Consider the following 27,323-nt stretch of genomic DNA (forward strand, 5'->3'; position numbering starts at 1 on the left):
CGAGGGAGGGAAGTAAATCGGGAGAGAGGAGGGGTCACGGCAAAGAGAGTGAGGGAGATAGAATACAAAATAAATGAAAATTGCCACCAAATCTGGATGAAAATGAAAACTTTCATACTTTAAAGATTCGGATTACAAATCTTATATATATATATATATATATATATATATATATATATATATATATATATATGGGGCGGACGGTGGACGACTGGTTAGCACGATGGTCTCACAGTGCAGAAGTCGTGGGTTTGATCCCGGCTCCGCCCTTCTTGTGTGGAAGTTTGCATGTTCTCCCCGTACCGGCGTGGGTTTCTTCCGGGTACTCCGGTTTCTTCCCACACTCCAAAAACATGCATGGCAGGTTAATTGGACACTCTAAATTGCCCCTAGGTATGAGTGTGAGCGCAGATGGTTGGTTGTGTTTGTGTTCCCTGCAATTGGCTGGCAGCCAGTTCAGGGTGTCCCCCGCCTACTGCCCGAAGATAGCTGGGATAGGCTCCAGCACACCCAGCGACCCGCGTGAGGACAGGCGGTACAGATAATATATATATATATATATATACATATATATACACATATATATATATATTAGATTAGGAATATGTGGAAAGCCATGTTGCCAAAGCAAAACGTTTTACCCAAACAAGCAAATAAAGCCCCTGCAATGAAAACACAAGCTCCCTGGCCGAGATAATTACAAGCAGCAGGGAGAGGAAGAAATAAATGAAGATGTATCAGCAAGCAAGGACGCGGGGGAGGCAGGGGTAAGGAGGGTCAAAGTAAAAGCCGTAGCGATGGAAGCAAGGAGGGGAGAGAAAGCAAATCAAGTGAGCATGTGTGATAAAGACTTTGCTCCTGAAAGGTGGGGTGAAGCCGAGCGAGTTGGCGGCAAGGAGCAGAGTGGCCGGAGAGCGGGGGAGAGGTGTGCATGGGGAAGGAATGCTGGGTGGGGAAGGAAGGCAGACATGCATGGCTTTGTGCTCAAAACAGAGAAAGAGAGCTTGCGTATTGTGGCTCCAGCATGGGAGGAAGTCACCAACAGGCATGAGCCCAAAAGTCCCAGCCATGCGGTCCAGGGGTCAAACTAGCAAGGTGAGGCTGGAGAATAAGCTCTTGTGTGGACGGGTAATGGAAAATAGAGGAGGACACAACAAAACTCGGGGTGAGGAGTCTGCACACAGCCAGTCGGTGTGGCAATTATTAAGCATTATCTCTTGAACAATCTCACGACCAGTGTTTTACAGCCTTCATTGAGCCAAGACTGGTTTAGAAAATTTGCATGTCACTAAAGTACAGGCCTGAGTTTGAGTATCACTATTAAAGGTACTTATGCAGGCAAAGTATTGAAGTCAGAATTTTTGGATTGTGACAAAACGTTGGTCCACATAGCGTACAGGTAAGCATAAACCTACAATTTTCTTGGAATATTAATTTTTGTGTTATTTGTAACAGAATATATTGAAGAGCGGCAGATTGAGATACAACTTTAATATTTTCTGTGACCATGATTTCACAATAAAAAAGCGCAGCAGAAGGTTTCAGATACGTTCTGATGTTTCCCGAGTGAAATGTGATGCGATGTGGCGAAAACATTTGCTTTGGAAAATACTTCTTGCTGCCACTTTCAGACAAAAGTTTTTATTTACAGCTGGTTTCTTTGTTTTTCGCCCAGACATCCACTCACAGGGCTGTCATTATTCTTGATGAGCAGTCAAACTGATGCTTTTATATACACATTGGTCATAGTACACATTACATATCATATTGGAATTAAAGTTGACCTTTTTCTCAAGTCCTAGGTACCACTAATCATCTATAAAATATTTGCAATTTCACGGTTACTTGTGTATCATATGCTTCCTCGATTTTATTTATTTTATTCAGAGAAATTCCAGTAATTGTCACATAAAACACATTGTACTTCTTAGGTATCTCCAAATTGTCATTCTGACTTCTTCTTTTTTAGGTGCTGCAAACAAGTGGCTGTCAGACTTGGGCAAACCAAAATAAGACAAAATGACCATGCGAACCTAAACAAACACAAACAGAGAGCAGATGACCAGCGCAAGAGGTTCCTTGACAAACTGCCCATGTCAGTCAGTGTGCCGCATCCACGCAGGACGGAGAAACACTCCAAAGAGCGAGGCAAGAGTACCGTATAGCCCCTCTCTCCGCTCATCTTTCCCTGCTCGTAACATTAAGACTGCCTCTATGTGCTCGTATCCTTGGCAACCTGCCTCCAACAAAGGAGAGAGCTCTGGCCTCAGCATGGGAGGAGTATGGTGCCATGGAGAGGAAAAGCAAGGCCAAGGGAGATAGCGGGAGATGGAAAACTGGCAGACAGTCTGGGCAGCGAGGGAGAGAGATGGAGCAAGTGGCAGTGTTTACGGTGCACTCGTGTGTAGATCAAAATGAGCGAGGAGAGCTGAGGGTGAAACAGGAAGGAAGTGAGATAAAGTGAGATGAAGGTGGGGGGCGGGGTGGGCAGACCTGGGCAAGCTGCAGCTTGCGCCTTCATGGTCTGGTGTCACTCTCAAGATAATAAGAGTGTACAAGAGCTGGGCAATTAATCAAAAATGTAATTGTGATTTCAATATTAACCTCTCACAATCATTAAAACATTCTAATCCAAGAAAAACAATTAATGTGTCACGTGTGAACGCAACTTCCTGTGAAAGCCCCCTGAATGCATTTGTAATGCTTGCAGCATGTGAGTCTACCTTCTCTGAGTGTGCTTTCAGCTGTTATATGATACCCTAGTTGGAGTTTGTTATACAACAAAACACGTTAAAATAAGGCTTGCATGGATTGTATATTTAGATACAAGACATAGTTCATTTTAGAAACATTGCCAGTGCTAATCGTTGCAGTCAAATCTCAATGATCGGGTTAGCATTTTTGCGTATTAAATGCATTATTCTTTTCATGAGGCGGCAAAGTGGTAAACTGGTTAGCACGATGGCCTCACAGTACGAAGGTGCAGGGTTCGATCCACGGCTCCGGCCTTCCTGTGTGCCATTTACATGATCTCCCCATGTCTCCGTGGGTTTTCTCCGGGTACCCCAGTTTCCTCCCACATTTCAAAAACATGCATGGTAGGTTATTGCGACACTCTAAATTGTCCCTAGGAGTGAGTGTGAGAGCGTGTGATTGTTTGTCTATGTGTGCCCTGTGATTGACTGGCAACAAGTCCAGGGTGTACCCCGCCTACTGCTCGTTGTCAACTGGGATAGGCTCCAGCACGCCCATGGATTATTTTAATGGTTGCTAATGTATTTCCGGTTATTCTTTTAAGCTATATATAAAGATGCGTTTTGGCAGCTGAATAAATGCTAACATTTAATATCAATAAATAATAATTTATTTATCATGATTATGATTTTTCTTTCTATGATCATCCAGCCCTGGGGTGTACAGCTTGACTTTTAAAGTCACTTTCCCTCTCATGGACGAAAAACTGTTTCTACAGCTCTTCTTGGAAGGAGGATGAGGATGGAGCTTGACTCTAACTTTGAATGTTCATGCATGCATGCCTCCCCATCCATTTAACTAATAAGTAATGGTACAAGTGTGGCAGAGAAAGAAAAGCAAACGTGTTCATCTCCCCTTCCCCCTTTGCTGCCAAGCCGAGCCACTAAGATTAATTGCTTATGATCAAATCAGCATAAGCTGTGCAAATTAAAGAGCGGTCCACCCCCTCCTGCAACCCCCACAGCTCCACTTCAACCTGGCCCACCTATGACAGACCCAGCGGACACTGCAATGCTGGACAGTGAACACTCGCATATTTGCAATTGAGCACATTTTTGGGGTATTTGCAGTTTTGAGCTCAGCCCAAAGCAATTAAATTATTGATTCATTATTGATTTGGCACCCCCATGTGGAATCTTGTTGTTAGATGAAATTCATCGTTGGTGTTTTTTTCACCTAATTTTTATTGGTGAATCCATATGCATGCATAAACGTTTCAAATTCAGTTTCTGGTAGGACATATTTTTGATCATATATGCATTTCTTGCTCAGCCAAAAGTGAAAACAGTTCACATTCATTTGCTAAAACTTTTGATCTTCCGTTCCTTGACAATGCTCGAAACCCAAAAAACTTGTATCTCAAATCATCGTGAATGGAAATACCACTAATGCGTTCCAGCATCCTCCTTAAAATAAAAACAACAATATTGTACCTTTTTTGTCATTTTTTAAAGAAAAATAGTACTTTTTATCAAACTTTCTGAAAAAAATGAACATCAATATAATATTTTCGTTTTTGCTGTATGTGTGCACCTTGACCACATGACGGCAGTATAAGTTTTGCTCCTCTCTCAGGGTTCTCAGAATGACAGTAGTATTATTTGTTCTTTGCAGAGGGTAAAGCACTTATGTATTGTTTTCCGGTATATTTATTATCTTGACTTGAATGAGATAGTATTATTTGTGTAAAGTGCTATTGTGCATATGTAGCCAGTTTTATCCTAGTGGATTATTCAGGCTAGCATGGAAACTATTGAGCATCATGTTGAAGGTGGTTTGTATAGTTTGACTAATCTAATTACTAAGGAAAAGTTGTTTATGCAACACGGGCTCATGATTGAGTACATTAGACAAGCATGTAGGGCTGAAGGATTTTAGTAAAAAAATTGTATTGCGATTTTTCTGACAGATATTGCGATTTCAATTTGATTTGCGATTTTCTTCACAATGTAAAGTAACATGTACAAACATGACAGAAAATGTCATCCGACCATTTAAAACAATAAAAGCTATTACTCTAAGAATGCAAGGACACTAAAGAGGTTTTATGACGGAGGCAGTCCTTTTTCATGTTTTCAAAAATGGTTCACGCAAGGCAAGAACTACAGTACGACTTGCCTTCAAATATAATTTTTAATTTATTTATAATTGTGTATATAATGTGTTTTTTACACACAAACATTTTTAACATTTTGTACTAATGCACATGTTCTTTGTACATTGATTTAAGAATACAATTTAAGATTGCACTCACATTAGCAATTAGCACGCTTAGCGACTCCTCGTTCATCTCCTCAGTGAAAACACTACTTGTTTTGGGTAGTTTATTTCTCACCTGCGAGGAGAGGATCTGTATCATTCAGCTAATAGCAGTTGCTGCGTACCGCCTTACAAATAGTGCAAATAAACACCATGTTGCCGCGGTGCAAGCTAGCTTAGCGACTAGCTTTCAAGCAGCCTCGAAAGAAATTACTTGCGGGAGTACGGGCGATAGCGTGATGTAGACGCCATGGTGTTTTTTTTTAACTATTTTGGCGCTGCTTAGTATGACCTGTTCACCATAATATGCCGCTCATTCGTGAGCATGAGGAATAAAAGCTGTTTGAAAAACGACAGCTTTGACGATCTTGAATTTGCCTTGTCTGAGATCGTGATATCGGTTCCAAAACGAGACGATATTCAGCCCTACAACCATGGCATTGATGCTTGACGATGCTCTGTGTTTTAAAAGTGCTTGTTTTGTACTTGGGTATGGAATGCAACAAAAGGGGGCATCATTAAATTCACTCCATACACGGTAGAGCACATGTGTCAAACTCAAGGCCCGGGGGCCAGATCTGGCCCGCAACCTCATTTTATGTGGCCCGCAAAGGGCAAATCATCTGCATCAACTTCCTGTTTCTAGCATCTTTTCTTCACAACAACACTGAGATACAATTATTTGTTACCAATCCTCCCCTTTTAAAACAAATTGAAAAATTGTTGAACAATTATTTCAAAACTGGCTTTCCAATCAATTTATATGGGTTCACAGTCATACCGGCCCTCTGAGGGAAACCACAACTACGATGTGGCCCATCCACAAAAATGAGTTTGACACCCCTGCGGTAGAGGCTGGTGAATATGAAGGGTTTACTGTAGAGCTTATTCAAGGCTACAAACGTGTTATTTCCTCCTTCCCCAGAGAGGAACATAGTGCTCAGTGAGGGCTTGAAATGGAACAAGGGGTTAGTGCGCGAACGCACACCCACACACGCACACACACGCACACACGCACGTCCAGAGTCAGCGCCCTGAGGAGACCTAGCGCTATCTTGCCCTGCCTCTCAAAACTGCTCCTCTCCCGGCCTCTTGGACGCTCTCATTAAGAAGCCATTAAAGAGAAGGTCAGCGTGAGACCACATGACCTCTTCCTAACCCCAGCAACATACCCCTGGGAGGGCTAAGCGATATACACAGTTGTATAGGATGTGCAAAATAGGACGGGAAGAGAAACAAATCATTGGTTATAAGGGATAATAAAATAGAATATAAATGTTTGTTATCAAGTTGCAAAAATTTGTTGTGTTGTGTGTATGTATATACTGTATACAGTGACTGAATTAAGCTTTTAACGTGTCAACATTGTTCTCACTAACTAGATTTCCAAAAGTACTATTGACTTTAAATGTTCGCCAGATGATAGGAACAACCCGAATAATCCATACATTCAAAGAAACTAAAATAACGCAATTAGCTCAGAAATTGTGCGGAATAATGTGCAATGACTCAAGAAAAATAAATCATTAAACATGCCAACTGGTATTTATTTTATACTTTTGCGTTGAGATCGAGCTAATTTAAACTTAAATAGCTGTGGAAGAACTGGAATTCCTTCGTGTCATGAGTGCAAATCACTACTTGCGTATTTATTGTTCCATCAGTATTCTTTGTTATTTTAATTCGCCACCCAGAGGGCCACCCTGTTTTTCTTTTTAAATTTCCATTTACACACGCATGTGTCCGCTACGGCTGAATGATTTTTTAGAGAGAATTGTATTGAAATTTTTCTGTGAGATATTGCAATTTCGATTTCATCTTTTTCTTCACAATCTACCTTGACCTACCTTGAAAGATGCTTTGTGAGGGAGATAGTCCTTTTTCAAGTTGTTAATAATGGTTCAAATAAAGCATATGTGTCAAACTCCATTCCTGGAGGGCCGCTTTCCTGCATGTTTTCCATCTCTCCCGGCTGCAACACACCTGATTCAACACCTGAATGAAATGAAGGACTGGAGTTTGACACGTATGAAGTAAGGCAAGACTTACTGTACTACTTGCCGTCAAGTATAATTTTGGATTTGTGTAAGCCTGAAAATGCATGTTTTAAACCCATAAATGTTCTACATTTTGTACAAATGTAAATTTTCTTTGTACATAAATGTAAGCTTATAAGACAACTAGAGAATGCAATTTCTGGAGAAATCGCGTGTGTCGGCTGAGGAGTTGAAGCCATCTGGGTGGAAGGATGTGAAATGATATTGAATGATTTTGAATCATAAAGAATGAAATTGAATGAGTTTGAATCGTAGAGAATAGAATTGAATGAGAATGTGGAATGATAGTGAATGATGGAAGGTGGAAGGATGTTGAATGATAGTGACTGATGTTGAATGACACTAAATGGAAATGAATATGAATAAATTGATTGAGATAATATTATAATGTAAAATGGTGGATAATGTGAAAGTATGGACACATTGTGTCAATTAAAAAAATAATGTTCCACGGTCTGGATTTGAGCCAACAACCTGCCAAGGTGGGAAACGAGTGCTTGACCTCTGAACCACACAAGCATGTACGAGTGCATGTATACAATCACCCTTTACACAATAATAGAACTGGGAAAGCCTGAAATGAATGAGGAAATATATCTTTGAAACATGAAGACAGTAAATGAAGTGGAGAATGTGAGAGAGGAAAAAGTAATGTGAAATGACTGAAATGAATATTTTGAATTTCTAACTGAATTTCTTACAAGTTAATTGTAAAGATCCATTGGAATGGACGAATGGATACAAATAGAGTGAATCAAGTGAATCCGTTCGAATTCCGTCAAAAGCCGTGATGTCATTTTTGGTCTACTTCCGGTTCGGTGATGTCACTTCCGGTTGAGCTCTGGTTTGGTGTTGACACATGTGGTTCACTGACTGTGTATTTGGCATCCTTCTCCAAGATTGCTGACTCACTTAGTGGGGGCTACCGCAGTGGGGCGGGGTTTCGGGGGTGGCGCTGGGGGGCTGCTAAAGTAAATCCGAGATAAACCCCACCAAGGGTGAGTTGAATGAGCTAATGGTTCGTATGGAGGTGAAGGAGGGGAGGGGGGTAATTGAAGGGGGGGAACCGGGGGGGCTAAATGGAAGCCTGCATGGCATGAATTTTTGCAATTGATTGAAGTTGGAACGGTAAAAATCGGATGGAAAATGTGGAAGCTGTAGCGTGTTGAAGAAGCGGGCGGGGGTGGGGGGGTGCTGTTAGTAAATCCGAGATAAACCCCACCAAGGGTAAATTGAATAAGTTAACGTTTCGAATGGAGTTAATGGGCGGCGGGGGGGTTAATTTGTTGGGGGGAAAACTGGGGGGGTTAAATTGAAGCCTGAATGGCGTGAATTTTACAAATTGATTGAAGTTGGAACGGTGAGAATCGGATGAAAAATGGGGAAGCTCTAGCGTGTAGAAACAGCGCAATTGGGAATGGATGAATGGATGAATTTTTGAAGGGTGAATGAGTTGAAAGTGTGAGATACGGCAATGTGAAATGAATGACTTAAATGTGTTAAATATTAAATATGAAGCATTTAATAGTGAAATGTTGATTGTCCCATTGGGAATTAATGGAATTTTTGGGGGTGAATAAAGTGAAATGGTTAATTTTGTGTAATAGGTGAAGGCAAAATGGAAGCATGAAAGGCATGAATATTTGGAACAGATTGAAGTAGTCGCACGCCAAAGAAGTGCAATTGGGAATGGATGAATGGATGAATTTAGGAAACGTGAATGAGGTGAAAGTGTGAAAGGGGATACTGGAATGTGAAATGAATGACCTGAATGGGTTAAATTTTAATTTTGAAGCATTTAATAGTAAAATGTTTAATCTCCCATTGGATATGAATGCCTTCACACAATAAAAAAACAGTCCTTTAGCAAAGCTAAATCTTAAAAATAGAATTTTGAGACAAATAATGAGAGAGCGAGAGAGAGAGAGAGAGAGAGAGAGGGAGAGAGAGAGAGAGAGTGAGAGAAAGATGCAGCCAAGAGACCCATGATGGTTCTGGATAAACTATTAGTCACATAGTGCACAAATCTGTCCTTTATGGTTGAGTGGCAAGAGGAAAGCCATTTCTCAACATAAAACATCCCATTTGAGGTTTGCCATAAACCGCCTGGGAGACACAACAAGCTTGTGGGAGAAGGTGCTCTGATCAGATGCAACCAAAATTGAACCATTTGGGCAAAATGAAAAATGTTATGTTTGGTGAAAAATGAGCGGAATTGTTCAAACTTCACATATCCAAAGGTCACAATGGCCTTGTCAGAATCCCGACCGGAATCTAATTGTGAATTTGTGGAAATATGCAAACTGCTGTTTACAAACGCCGCCGTCTAACCTTACTGAGCTCAAGCTGTTTTGCAAGGAAGGATGGGCAACATTTTCAATCCCGAGATGTACAAAACTGATCGAGACATACCTCATAAGATTGGCAGCTGTAATTGCAGTCTGTCAGTCTGTCTACTTTAGGACACAATGCTATCAAGCAAACTACTTTTGGCTTTGTCAATATAAACTGTACATTCCTCAGTTTATAGATGCTACCACAGTGGTTTGGAACGCCAATAATATGATATGCCGTGAATGATACGAATCAGACTCACATACTAAAAGAGTGTGCACTCACTATGATGGAGAAGGGCGCAGGATGAAAAAAAGCATTACAGACAAAGTCCGAATGAATAAGTCAGAAAGCACAAGAGAGCAGTTTGATAAATTCAATGTGACTTAAGGAAAAGGGGATAATTTAGGAGCGAAGGGGAAGACGGCTGGGCTGCTTCCTTAGTCGGACACTGGAATGTAGAGCGGGCGTATCCCGGTGTGTGTCCGTGCATGTGTGTGTATGTGTGTGAGTGAGTATGTTTTGCAGTGTGAATGTGTGTGTTTGTGCCAGACAGGAATCCCTAACCCCCACAGACGCCGGCTCCACTTATCAAGGCCTAAACACAGGGGTATGCAGGAGCAGAAGGGTCCGGGTGTCTAACACTATCAAATCCACCTTTAAAGCCCCGGTCGCACCCTTTCTCCTTGACACATCTACAACACACACACACACACACACACGCACACACGCAGAACCTTGAAACTGCATGTCTGATGCACCAGAGGAATCATGGGAAGGCCAAACAGTCTCAGCATGAAAAAGAAAACAAAAAAACATCAAACTATGGCCACCCACCCCTCTAAACGGATCGGAGAAAATCTGAAATGTCCCTGCTAGTCTCTTTTTTTCCACTCCACGGATTAAAGAAAAGGTAAAAAAACAAAACTATTGTTGTTGAAGGTGCTACTTGATACAAACTATGAGTCGTTTTTCATCCAGAAGTGTCACGGATGACATAAAACATTTATCCATACCCGTGTTAGAAGACTGGGGAGACATGGCGACTAGTGAGGAATTTTGAACAAAGACAGACATGAATCCACAAATACTTTTCCACATTGAACAATCATTAGATAACATTGTAACAACACACACTCATTTGTCATTCTTTTGAAAGTTTCCAAGATTATTTTTTTAAAGGCTTTTTAATAAATCATGTAAGTTAATGATTTGAGAAAGACGTGTGAAGAATAAGAACATAACAGGGTCCAACATGAAGCCTTGGGCCACCATTAAATTCTCTGGGTACGCGCTCTCCTAAAACTTTTATGATCAATAAAGATCTCAATAGCAGACTGTTGTAATTGTTGTTGTGTGTTATTGACATATTAATCTGGCGACTGAGCGTCACTTGGCATCGCTGCCCCTTGTGGTCCTATTCCGTGGCCCTACTGCCGCTGGTATGACTCTATTGAGGCTTGCAGCATGAGGCTAAACCCGATTCATGCCACTTTATTCAGTCAAGTGTGTGCCGATCACATTTTTTTCTGAACATTATCACAATATCCTTTTTCTGATTGATTGTTTCGGAGGTAAAAGTAACATTTTTGATGGCCGTGATTTAGGAATTTGTACTGGTTTATACGGGCCGGCGTCAGAATGTATTTCATCGGCCGGCAGCAGTGTACTTGCCGCGGGCCATCGGGCCAACTTTAAAGTCGAACCACACGTACAGTAGAGGGTTTAAAGTAAGCAGACTTGCAATCAAAACAAGTAAATGCTGGTTTCTTAGTAAAGTAGGGGGCCATTGATTTACGTTTTCACTTTCATAGATTGTGTGTGCTGTTGGCGACAGGTGTAAAAAGGGCTTCAAAGTTAAACATTGGATATGAAAGACCAGAGTTAATAGTTGAAATCTTCTGAGCAAATGACATTCTGACAACATTCTGTGTTGTTTTTCTTCATTTCGTGTGAGTTCAACTATACATAGCATTTCAGACAAGCAGCGGGTTCTCCTGGGATGATCGAGTTGTTGTGTCTGTAAGGTCACTTTATTAGGCAATTACAGGGTGGGAGGACCACAGCCAGGCCTGTCGTCTCCGTGGTAAGGGAATAGCGTACCACAGCTTATATCCCGTTCTCAATTTAAAAGAAGCTTCCGGCCACCATGGAACATTTGGGCATGCACTGCAAGCACAAAAGGAAGTTTGAAGTGATGGGATTGGGAGTGCTGGTCAAAGAGGCTTACAAATATTACTATATTGATCGCTCAGCGCCATGCTTTGTTTGACTTAACTCTCCTGGAAATAGAATGAACAGGTATGCTGCGAATTATCGTGTTAAAGACTTGCACCCGAAAAACTGCTCTGAGCGAAGCCTGCCCAAATTGTCACACTGTGCTGTAATGACCAAGACACGCAGAAATGTTGAAAGGTACGATGAGAAAGTTGAATTGTGTCATTGTGATTGGTGCAAAGAAGCTCCAAAATCTCTTTCCTAGATTATATGTTGCCATTATTTTTGTTTGTATTTGAAAAAAGGTTTCCCCGAGCGTTTTCCACTCTGCCTCTCATTTTGCCCGCAGGTGCCTGTTTAGCAACTCCCTTTCAGATGCACTAAATATCCATCCGTCCATAATCTGTTCTGCTTCTCCTCAAGAGGGTTGCGGGGGGTGGAGCCTATCCCAGCCGTCTTCGGACAGTAGGCGGGGGACACCCTGAACTGGTTGCCAGCCAATCGCATCTTTCAAGAATCACCACAATAAATGAAGCACCGAGTACAGGAGCCTTTGCACAGTGTACAAGATGGCATGGCGATAGAATGGTCCAAAGGTTGGCAGGATAGTTGCAAACTGTCTTCTCTTCTATCCAAGGCACCCAGCCACCTAAACATCCTAAATCATAATTCCGTCCACTGTTGTGATTACAGCCTCTCATTTCTCGTGACTACTTGCTGTTGGCCAACTTTTATGTATGATTAACACGTTATTCGTTATAAGCAGCATGGAGGAGGAGGTGTTGTAGCAAAAGATGAAATGAAAGATTGAATGAGAGATGAAGGAGAAGAAGTTATGAAAAGGGAGAACATATATATATATATATATATATATATATATATACATATATATATATATATATACATACATCCTCACTAGGGTCGCGGGTTGTGCTGGAGCCTATCCCAGCTATCTTCGGGCAGTAGACATGTTGTGTGTCTTTTAATATCAAGAAAAGCTCTATATGAATCTTATTATTATTATTATTATTATTATTATTATTATTATTATTATTATTATTATTATTATTATTATTATTATCATCATTATTATGCAATGCAACTTTATTTCACAACAGCTGGAGCTGTAACAAAGTGCTTTCCATATGGTGTAATATAAATTAGCAGAAAATTAGAACAAAAACTAAAACAAAAAGAATCAAAGTCACTGAAATCCATTTTGATGTTCTTCAACTTTAATTAATCAAACATGCTAAAAATTATTATTATTACTAATAACAGTAGTAGTAAGCAGTTGATGGGTGTTGCACCAATAGTGTGGACGCGGGTTTCACCATCCTCATACCTTTTTGACAACCGGACTTTTTACATGGACCTCCCTCCTTTTTAAAGACATAAATTTAAATAATAACACAGGCCACGTAAATGCTTTTTTAAGTATATGCCAGGCGACACGTACTCGTTTGAACATGCCCGACTTGGGCCTACTACACTATCCATCCATCCATCTTCTGTACCGCTTCTCCTCACTAGGGTCGCGGGGGGTGCTGGAGCCTATCCCAGCTATCTTCGGGCAGGAGGCGGGGGACACCCTGAACTGGTTGCCAGCCAATTGCAGGGCACACAGAGACGAACAACCATCCGCGCTCACACTCATTCCTAGGGGCAATTTAGAGTGTCCAATCGGCCTGCCATGCATGTTTTTGGAATGTGGGAGGAAACCGGAGTACCCGGAGGAAACCCACGCAGGCACGGGGAGAACATGCAAACTCCACACAGGATGGCCGGAGCCGGGATCGAACCGACGCCCGATGCTGTCTCTCACTGCGAGGCCATCTTGCCGCCCTGTATATGTATACATATACAGTATTTACATACACGTGCATGTAGTAATCCTTCGTTTATCGCGATAAATGGAGACCAGAACCCCATGCAATAGGAGAAAAACTGTAAAGTAGAGGTCGACTTTTTTTTACAAAATTATTATTATTATTATTTTTATTATTATTAATTTGGGACGATTTACGAATATCTGCCACATACAATTATTTGAATTGACTGATGACCAACAGTTGTCATGATAGCTACCTATTTTGAAGTTGAGTTGAAGTTCCTGACATTTATATCAATGAGGGAGCAACTTCAAATTGAAGGGAATACTGTGGCCTTAAATTGTTTTCGCCCACGAGGCAGTTACGCATGAAAAACAAAGCGGCAAATAAATAAACGACTTGTTGACAATTTATTTAATAGTCAGCGAGTCATTTATTTATGTATCTATTTAATTGATTTTAGTCTTTGATGTCATCATGGCTAATTGACTAATCGTGGCAGTCTTAATACACATGTACTGTATATACTGTACGTTCATATACTGTACACACATATATACAACACTGTATATCACTGTCATTGAAGCATTGAGCGAGCGCGTGTGTGTGCGTGTATTGTATATGAGCTCAATGCCTCAATGAAAGGGACACACCCGCTGGCTGAAAACCTTGACATCCTGTGCAGGTTGTCCGTTTTGTCCAAACATCACACAACTCCCCCCAGCCCCCTCCAACACCTCCCTCTCCCCACATGGCGCCCCTTTCCAACCGATGTGGCGGGGGTGGAGGCCACAGAGGGAGCGGGCACAGCAAAGAGAACAAAGCTACCTTGCTCAAATAAACAGAGCAAGGGAGAGGAACTCCAGGTTGGCTGAAAATGACAGAGTGCAAAGATTCAGCCATTAGCTAACAGTAATGTCTCTTCACACACTTTCGGCTTCTTTTTGTCATGCTGCAGCTTCCCGCTTGTGCTCAAATAGCTCTTAGTGAATGTCAGGTAAAGTGAGGCAAGCCATAGCCCAGTGCTGCCAGGCTCATGGCTGCAGGGTCCATTATCGGGGCTATCAGATCGGTGGGAGGGAAGCATGTTACCTCGCTCACATCACCAGAACAGAAGCTACGACATGGACCTCACACTGACTTTTAAGAGTCATGTGTACATGTTTCTCACAAAGCATGATTTCCGCAAATAGCAAATTCCCGTGAATAATTGACACTCCCCTAAAAGTGCTCACAATTGCCTATATAGTTTAAAACGTAAATTTACCGCAAACTATAATATCAAACACCTTATCAGCATTTGAAAACATTGATTTACACATGAAAAAAACCCCAACATTATACAGTTTACAGCTTCGTGTGCACATACACAATGTACAGTACCTGTAAGTACACTAAAGTCGTCGGGATTATGATATTTTAATTTATATCAATCCAAATTACATCACACTCTCAGTCCTCGAAATTAACAAGAGGATTGACGATCCGCTCTCTCCGGATTTATCAGCAGGTGTGCAAAGGCATGACGACACTGCACATTGTAGCAGACGCCACTAGTTTGCTAACGCAAGGCTCCATGGTGCGCCCAGTTTGGAATGACGTGGAGACTCAAAATATTAAATGTTGTGCACATACAACCAGTCGATGTCTCTTTGAGTTAAAAAAAAACAAACATTTATTATAAATACTGAAGCTTTAGGGAAAGTAAATTTCACGTACACACACACCGCTGACTCGGTCCAATTCATTTACGTAGCAGTCTCAGCGGTCAGACTCCACCAATCTAGCCCGATTTTGGAAGATGTTCGGAAACATTTTGACTGTGGAATTAGGTGGAGCAACCAAGAAAAAAAGTCGGACCTACCAGTTCAACTGGTACAAAAGGTGAGTAGAACCCTGCAGTCTAAATAAAGGAGGCGCGACACCGGAGCTTATAGTTGCTCTTCCTTGCTTGCTCTTGCTGACAACAGGATTGTTCAATTTATAGTGTAAATAAGAGATTTAAACGTGTTCATTAGTCACTAATGGAATAAATTAGAGAAGAATAATGGAAATTGCATTATTTATATAGAGCCCAACTTGTGAAATAAGATTTACTGTACAAAATTAAAAGATTAAAACCATTGATAGAAATGTTTAGACTAGTCTAAAAATGGCATTGGCATCTGTGCTGTTTAAAAAAAAAAAAAAATCAAAAATGTTGATTATGATGACCTAAGCTTAATTTGAGTTAGAAAGTTCATTGCATTTAAGTCTGCAGGGCCAATGAAGTTAGTGCTTCGGGTTGACAACACAAAGCGGAGGTTTAGCGATGTCCTAATTTGGCAAAACTATTGTGAGCCAAGTATACACGGACTCCCCCCATTACTGTAGTGCTCCCCGACTGACTGCCAATCACAAATTGCACCCAAGACGCAGCAGATTGGTTAAAGCGACAAATACTTGTGTAAGAGGACTCTGTCTCATCACACTGAAAATCACATTTTAAAAATAGTCAATTATTAATTCATTCATGCATTACGGTTGTCTCCATTAGGTTTGCAGGTGAGCAAAGATTTTATATAATCAGACAGTGGCGGTTCAAATATCCGCTCACACCTTTTAAATAATCAGGTCTTCAGAATAAGCAATTGTTTTTTTTCTACTCAGGTGTAATGGTGTAATCTGTCTATATTGTTCCTTTCATGTGATGCGTGTGTGTGTTTAAGGGTGGAGTTTCACTAATGGTGGTGGGGGGGGGGGGTTCAGCCGTGAATTGTGTAACCACAGAAACCTCCTGACCCACCCACCCTGCATGCTGTGCCAACAGGACATCCTGCCATGATGCACGGAGGTTCATTTCATTCTTCGACCTGACTGATAGATGCCAAGAGACGTGGGGGCTGTACTGTATATACTGCATGCAAGTTCTCGCGGTGAGCGCACGCAGTGTGTGTGTGTGTGGGCCACGACTCACTCCAGCGCACACACGTGCCCATCCCAGGTGCACGCAGGGTGGGATTTCTAATCTTTAACACCCCCGCACCCTCATTCTCTGGCATGCTCTAGGGGCAGAAGGGAGGAGGGGCTGGGGGGCATGCTGCCCGACATTCTGGGGATAAACAGGACCATCAAGATTCGGGAGGGGTTGTTTCTTCCCCTGTCCAATGTAGCTGGTTTAAAGCCATAGAATTAAAAATAGAGCGCATTTAGAGAAGGCAGAACTGCGAGAGAACAAGACAGACAGCAAGAGTGTGAAAAATGGTGTGAATGTGTGCGGGTAGGAGAAGGGGCTTTTAGCTGGTGGACTGCCCATAATGTCCGGCAGGATGTGAGGTCATACAACAAGGATGGCTGGTGGGCGGTGAGAAAAAAAACTGGTTGCCACGGCAATATTACATTTTTTTTTCTTCTTAAGGCTGAAATGAGCCTCTCAATAAAAAGAATAGTGGGGGAAGAACAGCCTGGTGCATGGGAGGTGGGGCAGACAGGCCACAGGAGTCAATCGGATGGGAGGAAAAGGCTGAAATGATCATGTGTGGAGTCTGGGGACAAAGAGCAAATAGAGGGTGGGGGGGAAACAGCGAGGTGTGGAACACAATGCGAGACAACAGATAAAGGAGGCACTGTGGAAAAAGTGAGAAAGCCCCACCAGGGGCCAGAAAAAAAGAAGACACACAGAAGAGAATAGTGTGGGGGCGAGGGAGGACGGCCTTCATTGTGATGAAGTAGTCATCCGACGCATGCGTATGAAGAAAGGGCTGAAAATTAAGTCCACACAATCTGAAATATTAAATCTATTTTGGTTTTTAATGAAGGAGGAGTGAATTAGGGAGGACATATGAGAGTGGATTATTAAAGCAAAAAAAGTAAGAGGAAGGGAGTGAAAAAGTGGAGAGGGATGGGCGGGTGTTGAAAGCTGTTCATGGTGTTTTAAATATTAAACCTATTTCAAGTTTAATGAAGTGCAAATACTATTGGGAGAGACTTAACTGGAATACAGAGAGGAAGGGGGCAAAAGGGGGATCTGATTCATTATTTTAAGTGTTCACCTTTAGACTGCAGAGGCTTGGGGAGACAAGGTGCAAGGCGACAGAGAGGGGCAAAGAGCAAAAGTTGATGTGGAGGTTCAAACATGAGGTGAGCGGCGGGGCGACGCCAGTCTGCAGACCTCTGGTGAGTTCTGACGCCATCACAGCTCCACTGGGTGAAGGTCTGAGCACCAACAAGTGAAACAATGCAGCACATGGGCAGAGTTGACGCTAGAACTTTTTTTTTGTCTCCATGAGCATTTATGAGAATGAATGAGTGTTTTGTTGAGGAAGGAGAGTCAGATAAAGATGTTGGATTTGAAAAATACCCTCCCAAAAAAAAGATGTAATCCATGTGCACGAGCTCGAGGGAAAATCAGAACAGAACAAGTACAACCCACGTGTCTGAACTCTTCATGTGTGAGCATCATTCTGGCCTTCTACCAAGTTGCCAAAATCCCCTAAAGCTTGCCTGACAGGTCACCGAATCATTTCAATATAAATAATAAATACATAAAATAATTACCATGTAGCAATGTCAAGTGGGCGTGTCCTTGGGGCTGAATTCAAAGCAAACAAGACAGCAAAAATGAACTTTGCAGTGGGTTGCTGAAAATGTTGTTTAAAAATCTTGAAATAATACACATGCTAAATAACGAGCAGGATTTTGACAAGATAGGACAATAACTTGAAAGAAAAAGGTTACCAATAAGAAATTACAATATCGTAGTGCCTTGAGATACTCAAAACACATTCCTCATTGAAAAGAATGGAAATGCCATTAATCCCTTCCAGCCTCCCTCAAAAATACTTATTTTAGTTTTCTAATAAATAAAAATATCAATCCGTTACTGCTGCAAATGAACTATTAATTTGATAATCACTTAATCTGCCAGATCACCTTTGTTGACTAATGAATGAAAAATGTGTTTCATTATTATTATTAAATATGTCAACTTCCATCCATGTGGGGCAACTTTACATCTCCAGGACCCGGGGACACATAGGTCAGATTACAGCCGACCGTACTCACCCTGCACACAGCCTGTTCAACCCTCTCACCTCAAGCAGGAGGCTGCGGTGCATACACACCAGAACTTTCCGCCGCATGAACAGATTCCTCCCCTCGGCTAACAAACTCATGAACGCTAAATAAACCAGTATCACTTAAAACTTCACACCAACACCCAACATTTGTACATCGTTAACCGAATGTATTTCTCTTCCCATGATTGTCCAGAATCAGTCATTTCAGCAGCATCGCTCTGAATGCGGCGGCCTTTAAATTGAATACTTGGCTAGTTTCAGATGCAACAGGAAATATCGCATCGCCCCACGTCTGGCTTCAGTTTGATTGTGGGGGAACTACACGGACAGTGGAGGGGCTTCTCCATCTAGTCAATCTGGTGACAAATGTTTTACTTTGGCTGCTCAATGCTATCGTGGTTGACAGTTCAATCGTAGTAAACAAGGCAATACACTCACCAGATTGGTGTACTTCTTTGCTCCCAATTCTCCAAGCCTGCTCCTTTTTGGAAGCTGGCTGTGTTGTATACCTTGTAGTCCCACAGACCAAAGCGATATTGTCCCACATTATTTTTATTTCCTCACCGCTGTGTGTGCGCCATATTAAGTACATCGACATTGACACCGATTGGCTGTCGGCGACACAATGCCTCTTTGAGTTCAGATTTGCACACTCCAGTGAAATGGCCCAAGAACAAAATTTTTGCCTCAAACTCTTCATCCTGCGAAGTGCTTTGACAACAATTGGGAATGCACTGCGAGAAACACTCAACTTGCGTTTGGGCTGACCGCAGGTTAAGAGAAGACTTGATCATTTGTAGTAACATTATAAACAAGTGATTTATTCTTTCAGATTTTGAGATAAAGATATATGACCGCATCAGTAGTCTACAAATACTGTAAATAAGTAAAAACACCCTGCTGAAAATGTAATATCATCAAGCGCAGGAAAATGTCTTCTATGCCATCATTTCTTTTTTGCACCCTCGAGCACATTGGGGGGGGGGGGGATGATGAAGATGGGGTGGTATTTAACATCAGTGAAATACACATTATTTATTTATTTTTAATAACATGACAGGTTTTGATCTGCAGATGCTTTTCATCCCAGGTCAGGTAGAAACAACGGGTAACAACCTAAAAATAATTTCAGGTAAGTATTTCAAGGTTTCTGACATCAGCTCGTGGAGCTGGAGGCTATTTAAAGCTTCTCTTTTGAAAGTGTCAGCTTTAATAAAATAGCGGGCAGAAACAAAATTATCGCAGATAATCAGATTAGTGCAGTCTAAAAACAGTTGTGAATTCTTTTCCTTTCTCACATGTGTGCAGCTCCCATATTTGTGTCAGCACACAAGGTGAGCATCAGACAAGCGGAGGTCACGTGACACAGACAGGAAGTCGAGCACATCATGGCCCAAATAATAACGTCAAGTGAATGCAGCAGATGTTTGCAAGGGAAGAGGATCTAAAGAAATCAAATCCTCATTCGTGCAACTGTTTATGTCAACATGGACACGCCACATTTTCAAACGAATGACCCGACACACAGCTTAAACACGACCATACATTATCCGTATGTGAGGAAAATAATCCATTCAAATCCTTAGTCAGGCAATTGCCGTGCTGTCATCCTGCTACCAGTTATAAAACATCAACAATGGTCACTATAGGTACAATAGATGTGGCTGGCAGGTCATACAAGTGACATTTACACCCTTACAGATCAAACTTTTGGAATAATTGTATTTGTCAGAGTAGTTTTAGTACAATATGTTTTGCTTTTACTTGAGTCTCTTTATTAAGAAAAAACTACTTTTATATTGAGATACATTAGGCTCGCTACTTGTGTTTTTAGTGGGGCATGACCGATTAATCGGCCAGCCGATGTTATCAGCAGCTAATATCCCTTTTCAAAAGCCGGTATTTTTTTAAATCAGAAATTTTGTTTCCGGGAAACTTTTGAAACCGAATTTAAAAAATAAATAAATAAATAAAAAAATCGATCAGCTCCCATTTCAGTGTAATTATCTCTGTATATTATGCATTTTAAAACGCGACTCAGTCAAAGAAGGCATGTTTTGACATCTGAGAAAAGCATTTCTGGGGGGTTTTTTTCTTTAAAGTTGTCACTTCATGGCAACGAAAACAATGCAGCAGCAGAAATGCAACTTAAAGGGCATCATGCATAAATGTTTGGTGCATACATCAATGGTGTAAATCTTATGAAATTCGCAAAATGTAATACTCTCCGGAATAAAGCCAGCCGGTCAACCAGATATATGATATAAAATGTTTTGGGAGTCATGAAAGAAAATTGCTGATAAATGCGGGTCAAGCCAATGGCGGAAGGCCAATCGAATCAAATGACCAGTAGATATAATATACAATTAAAATTGTTTAAGATGGTAAGACAAAAAGCAAATGTTTCTTACAAGATATCGAATGAAAAAAAAAATGAAAAAAAAAGGTAACTCCGTCAGTGAGAGCAAAAGTGAGAGTCAATCCCATTTAATCTTTTTTTGTGAAATTGTACTAGCTGTTACTTACACAATTTCATTTTACACATACAGTACAGTATATGGCAAAAAAAACAACAAAAAAAACCAAAAGTAACCTATTTGACAGCATTTAGGTCTTAAAGAGATTGTGATGCAAGTGTCCACTCTACCTTCTTTGCAATTGTGTGTTGAATGTAGTAGCTTTAAATAGAGCTGTACACAACTTTCTAATTCCCTGGACGTCCATATGCCCTTTACATCTGATTCGGATCTCCAACTGCAGGTGACAAAATCCTTTACTTACAGAGACTTAAGACTTAAGTGGGCATAAGCCTAAACAAATCTTGTGTATTTTTGACCATCACTCAGTATAAACTGAAACCACTTTTGTTCCGGTGACCATTTTTTTTCTCGGTTAGAATTTACTGGCTTCACATGACAGAACAGAAGAATGCTCCGGCAGCCAACTCACACCACCCCCAGTGAAGGGTCTATCTGCTCCTCAGTCAATAATGACCTCACAATACAAAACCTTTTCAGGAAAGAACCCTCAACCCTCCCAAAACACAAAGAAACCACCTTCCTGGAGTCTTTCAAAACACACAGTGGTAATCATATCCAAGCTGTCCAAGGTACTACAATAAGCCTTTTTGGGTACATACGTGTGCGTGTGTGTGTGTGAATGTGTCTTGGAAGCCGTCAGTTGGGGGTTTTGTCAAAGATCATTTATGAGGACAAGACAATCTTTTCTGCCATTGCTGGAATTAAGGTCATCATCAAGCACATGGAGTCAAATATTTCCACATCAAAATCACAAACTCCCACACGTAAATGCCAGAATAGCAACATCAACATGTTTGCAAAAAATTGGAAGCATAAAAATAATCCAATAATTGATTAATTGATAATGTGTCTCAAGGAAGATGAAGGTTTATATTACTTAAGACACTGATTGCTAAAAAGACCATTTCCTGCCCGCTGCTCCTCTCCTTTTTTTTCTCTCGTTTTACCCAACACATGTACCACTGTCCAACATGTCTACCTTATTCCGTCTGCTCGCCCTTTCCAGAGGTCCTCCCCTAAATCCCGCAGAGAGGGGGAGGAGCTTAGGATAGTGAGGACGCACTGGTAATCCGCGCAGTGACCCAGGTCAATTCAATTATCCTGTTTTCTTTAGCTGTGCGACGTGTGTGCCCATTTCACAGCCAACTCCCTTAATGCGCCCAGGATTAGCTTCTCTTACTTTTAATGATCTAACTATCGACGCCTTGGGCCCACAGCGCACTTAAACCCCCACCAATACACACCCACACACACGTACACAAGAACACACAGCCAGGTGTTTTTGATGAATTAGTTTTTGTGCAAAGAAATTCATTAACTATTGTGAACCGAGAGAGGCTTCCTCAAATGAAAAAAAATGTATTTGAACGTGAGATTAGGTTTGCTTCTTGATGTGGGTGACTGAGTGTGTTAGTGCTTCATAAACAAGAGCAAGAAGAGGATTGTATCATCCATCTGCATTTAACCCCATTTCACCTCACACCTCTAAGATTTGAGATAATCATCTTAGTCCTAACACGTTAGTGTGGAAGCAAGCTAATCTCAACCCTGCTGGAAGAAAAGCGGTCATATACTCAGCTCGTAACTTTAGGAAAACAGCACATGCATACTTTTACATGTTGCACACAAATTGACCGAATGTCGTTTCTGAACCTGAACTATGAATGGGATTTCTTGTAAAAGACAAATGCAATTCAATTCCAAAGTTCACACCAAAATGAATGGGTTCTTCTGTTAGCCAAGTAGAAATTGGGCTAATCGATCTTGTTATCTTGCTAACGAGCCAAACAAGTAGAAAACTGCAACCACATAATTTGCCCCCGAAATACAACATACAACTGCTTAACCTTTTGAAAGAGTAAATCTACAGCATGTGATCAAAACAATTTTTCACAGAAGCAAAATAACAATCGACATCTTTGTGGAGCCTTCTAAAATACAGGGAATGATCACTTCAAACACCGCTCAAATCCTCCATAAAACGTTCATGAGAAAACAACTGATGATTGAAGAACATGATTTCGTCTACTGTCCACAATGTCTTTCTAACAAATATTGCTCCATTTACTTACGTCCATTTTTTTTTTTTGTCATCAATGCCATTTGAAGTATAAAAGGTTGTGTGTTTTGCTCTAATGGAAGCACTTCCAACCTGATTTAGTATTTTGACAGACTGTCATTCTTGGGAAATCTTGTCACGTGACAATTCACAAGAACAAGGTTTTGTGTCCAATCGTTCAACTCATCACACCCTGAAGGCGTTTTGAAGGTGTTGCCCAAACACACACACTGCAGTGCTCTTGTAGTTGATCACGTTTTAAGACCTGTTTTTGAGACCCAGGACAACACCCTAATCGACTACACAACGTAAAACTGTTGGTTCCCTATAGTGAAACAAAAATGCAAGTCAAACATGCTGTGTAAGAGGACCATGAAAAGCGTGACATGATTGTTCTGTCATACCTGGGATATCCTGTCCATTGTAGTTCCAGCCGGCCACAGCGAGCATGGATGGAAGAGGAGATCCGGGCCGACTGTCCCTGTCTCTCTCTCTTTCCCGCTCGCCTTCCCAGTTCCTCTCAGCCTGCTGGGTTATATGTCTGACAGTGTCCTTGTTCTTCCTGTTCTTCCTTCTTCCCGCTCCTGATAAGGGCTGCCAGGATCCATCTCTACCTGCACTCGGGCCGCCCACCGCTTGATGCCGTAGGCTCTGGGCTGCACCCCTGGGGGTGTCCCGGGGGTGCGAGGAAGAGGCAGGGGACACCTGCTCCTCTTTGATGCTAACAGGCCTGTAGTCATGCGGCCAAGCAGGCTGGGAGTCGTGACAAGCTTCCTCCTGGCTCTCGTGGCTCTTGGGCGGTTCTTGGTCCTCCTTGCCATACGTGCTACCTCCCTCGTGGCAGCTGGCGATGGCAGAGTCCCCGGACGAGTTGGCGGGGCTGGTACGGCGTGCCAGCCAGGGGGAAGTGCTACGACCAGACATGATGGAGGCGAGGGCTTCGGAGGCCATTCCTACTATCCCACCTCCTCCTAAGCCCACCCCGGCCACGCCCCCTGCTCCCGTTATGCCAACACCCCCTGCGCCGCCTCCACCGCCACCTCCGATGCCGGCCGTGACGACGGCTCCCATTTCAAAGTCGGCCAGTTCGTCGGCCATCTCGGAGCGGATGCTGATGTCGAGCGCGGCCTTGATGAAGCTGTGGCACGCTTGGACGATGTCTGTCATCTGCAGGTAGCTGGCCGCCGACATGACCTCAATGACGTTCTTACTTGTTAGGGCGAGGTGAGCAGAGTACATGAAGTCGAGGATGGCTTTGAAGCCTGTCGCCGTAACAATGTCCAAGTGAGTGACTGTGGTTTGATGGTGAGGCTCTGAACCTTTTTTAACCTGAGGCGATGAAAAGAGAAGTGGCATTTATTTCTCTATTCCAGACATCATGGAGCAAGTCGCTCCCTTGTCACGACTTCAGCGACAGTTTAGAACCTCACCTGGCAGTAAAGAGTCTTGAAGTAGCGAGAGGAACCCAGGAGGACGTTCTTGTGGGCCTTGAAGATCTTTCCATCCACGATGACACAAGCGTCGCAGAGGATGCCGTGCTGCCGCTGCTCATTGAGCTCTCGGAGGAGCTGACGGTAGTGAGAGGAGATCTCCATGTCCTCCTTTCTGTTGTTCATCTGGGTAGCTGAGCAAAAGCCTCTCTTCCACAATTCTGAGAGAAGAAAGCAGAAATACATTTGCCCCTGCTTTCTGTCTCATTGCATTATTGCAATTCATAATAGTAATAATAACCAACATTACTCAATTTGGTAACTTAATGGTGTAATAAATCATGTTTTTTTTTTCCCCAAGCAAATCTGTGAAGAAACAAATATATAATTATAACAATGAAAAATAAAAAGGGCACCACAACAAAACATTCTCGTTTGAAATTGTGTTCAGAAGGTGAACAATTAATGTCAAATGAGACATAAATTGACAATTGTGAAAAAAATAAAAATGCAGTTTGCAACTCGAAAAAAAAAAGCAACCCCCGGTGTTCTTATTGAATAACAATTTTTTGAGGCGCCACATGTACTTTTCTGCATTATTTTTTGATTGCACCACATTACCACCAACAGCGTGCTTGCGATTGTCAAGGAAGAAGCAGATTGCCGTGCCCTGTTATGACAACACAATGAAAGGAAACCAGGGGGAGAAAAAGGAGATAGTGTGGATATTTGAGAGACTGTTGGCTCCATTCTTTGACTACGCTCGTGCCTTACGTTGACAGAGACTTTCCACTCTTCGCTTTTTCAGCCACATGTCCAATTAAAATTATAACTATAGTCTGGTATTATTGCAAAACACCTGCATATGATGTGTAATGTATTGGTACGGCTTTCTGGATGACACTTCATACTCAGAAACATAATTTTTGTTTTAAATGCTCTTGAGCTACGACATGTCCTTTTTGATTGGCCGTAACATCTGCCAAGTCAATCACCTGTGATTCAAATTTCAAATCGTAGCAGAGCTCTGGCCGATGGTTGACCACTCGTGAAAAGTTGTGGCAGAACACCGTACACGAGGCCACAGTTAAACAGAAATCATCGAGCGATAGGACTTGGTTAACTGAATAAATATGCTGGTATGTTATTTAGACAACCAGCCTTGAAGCCAGGATCATGTGTTCGCCCTTGGTAGTTGGCTGACTATTGGTTGTGAGAGTCCTTACCAGATATCAGCAGAGCTCACATTTTATATGTAAATATCACCGCCAATAAGATTAATTTTAATCGTGGCAGCCAAAATCGTGACCAGGATTACAATTTGATTCATTTTGAAGACCTAGTTAAGAGGCATGCCCAGTACGCGTTGGTCCTCAAGATTCAAATAATGCTTAAAAATTCATGGACTAAATACAAGTCAACTAGCCAAGCATGTTTCAAAAGAATAAAAGTTAAAAACATTACGGTACTGCTAGCGTAGTGATGTACATGCTCTTGCTACCGGGTTTGATTCCCGTCAGTACCCCAAAATCGATTCCAAACATGAGTAAAAAAAAAATTGTTGGGTATTTGTGTCATGAAGTGCTTCTGCGCACTGTGCCAAATAAATCAGAGCGAAAGTCGGAACAGCTCAGCAATTAAATACACTGGACAGTGTTTCGATTCTACTCTCAGGAGTGAAAGAATTAAGTATATTTAGCAAAAGAATGACACACCAGGCTAAGGATCGCTCAATAATGAATGTGACATAAAGACAATGACATCAATAGAAGCCACATCTCAACCGCTGTAGTTTGATGTCTAAAAACAGCCCGGCAATAAATACACCGAAATCTCTGTGTTTAAACACTGTCTGACAGGTTGATTTGAGTGTGTGCGTGTCGAAGAGAAAAGGTGTCCGTGTGTGTGCGTGTGTGTGTGTGTGCTCAGTAGACGTGACAGCTACAATACAACATGTTCACTAAAGAGTTGAGACAGAGGGATAAAAAAAGCCCCCACATTTAAGACAGACCACCAACGCTCTCCACGAGCGTGAAATTTAGCATTAAATCAATAAACAAGGCCTCGCTTTCAGCACAAGACAAAACTCTCTTGAACTTTCACCTCGGAGCTTCTGGTTTCGCACAGTCTGGGTGATGGACGTGCATTTCCCCTGACGGCTACAAAGAATAGCCCATTCATGACAATTTGAAGAGCGACATGTGCGTGCATAAATAAACACATACAAATTAGAATTTGAGGATTGTATTCACAATTGCTCATCTATTATCCATTTTTTTTTCGGCACACAAAAGGCATTTCAAGTTCCAACACAAAGAGATGCAGGTGATAACAAAAGCTAGCGGGGTCGAGGAAATTGACAAAGGGGGATGTGCACGTCGCCGCTCTATCGAAACACTGAAGGAGATGGCGGGAAAACAAGGCCAACCAAGCCTAAACATGCACCCTCAAACATGAACACGGAACACTTAGGCAGTCCATTAATAGCTGCCTTTCCCGCTCTCATCTGGACGAGGACTAAATCACGGGGACGCCCAGTGTGGCCAAGCGCAGCGGTGATTTGTTTTGGGAACGCCACAGCTGTCAGGTCTCATGGGCCGCTCGGTGAAATGACAGCTCGCCTCGGCCAAGGTGACAGCAACGTTTGCTCCGGGGCCGGCACACTTCAGGTCATGTTTAGCAAAGCTCTGCTCAACCTGATGGCTTGTAGGATCACATAAATCCTCAATGTCTCCCACGTCAGCTCGAACAAGCGCGTCTCCTGTGAGCAGCACTGGACGAGTG

At 42.0% G+C, this 27,323-nt stretch overlaps 1 protein-coding gene across 2 annotated transcripts in view; it reads right to left on the reverse strand.

Annotated features, from left to right (window-relative positions):
- zbtb46 (zinc finger and BTB domain containing 46) overlaps positions 1-27,323 on the reverse strand; it is a 72,945-nt gene that overhangs the window by 19,536 nt on the left and 26,086 nt on the right. For both annotated transcript variants that reach the window (XM_088289973.1, XM_088289972.1), the window contains exons 2-3: positions 24,540-24,760; positions 23,514-24,438 (exon numbers count right to left, since the gene is read on the reverse strand). In XM_088289973.1, coding sequence (XP_088146099.1) covers positions 23,514-24,438; positions 24,540-24,725 — 1,111 coding nt within the window. In that variant the 5' untranslated portion in view covers positions 24,726-24,760. The remainder of the gene's footprint in view (positions 1-23,513; positions 24,439-24,539; positions 24,761-27,323) is intronic.

The sequence above is a fragment of the Idiotropiscis lumnitzeri genome, chromosome 3 (assembly GCF_059441095.1).
Source record: "Idiotropiscis lumnitzeri isolate Australia: NSW breed Sydney's pygmy pipehorse chromosome 3, RoL_Ilum_1.0, whole genome shotgun sequence".
Lineage (NCBI taxonomy): Eukaryota > Metazoa > Chordata > Actinopteri > Syngnathiformes > Syngnathidae > Idiotropiscis > Idiotropiscis lumnitzeri.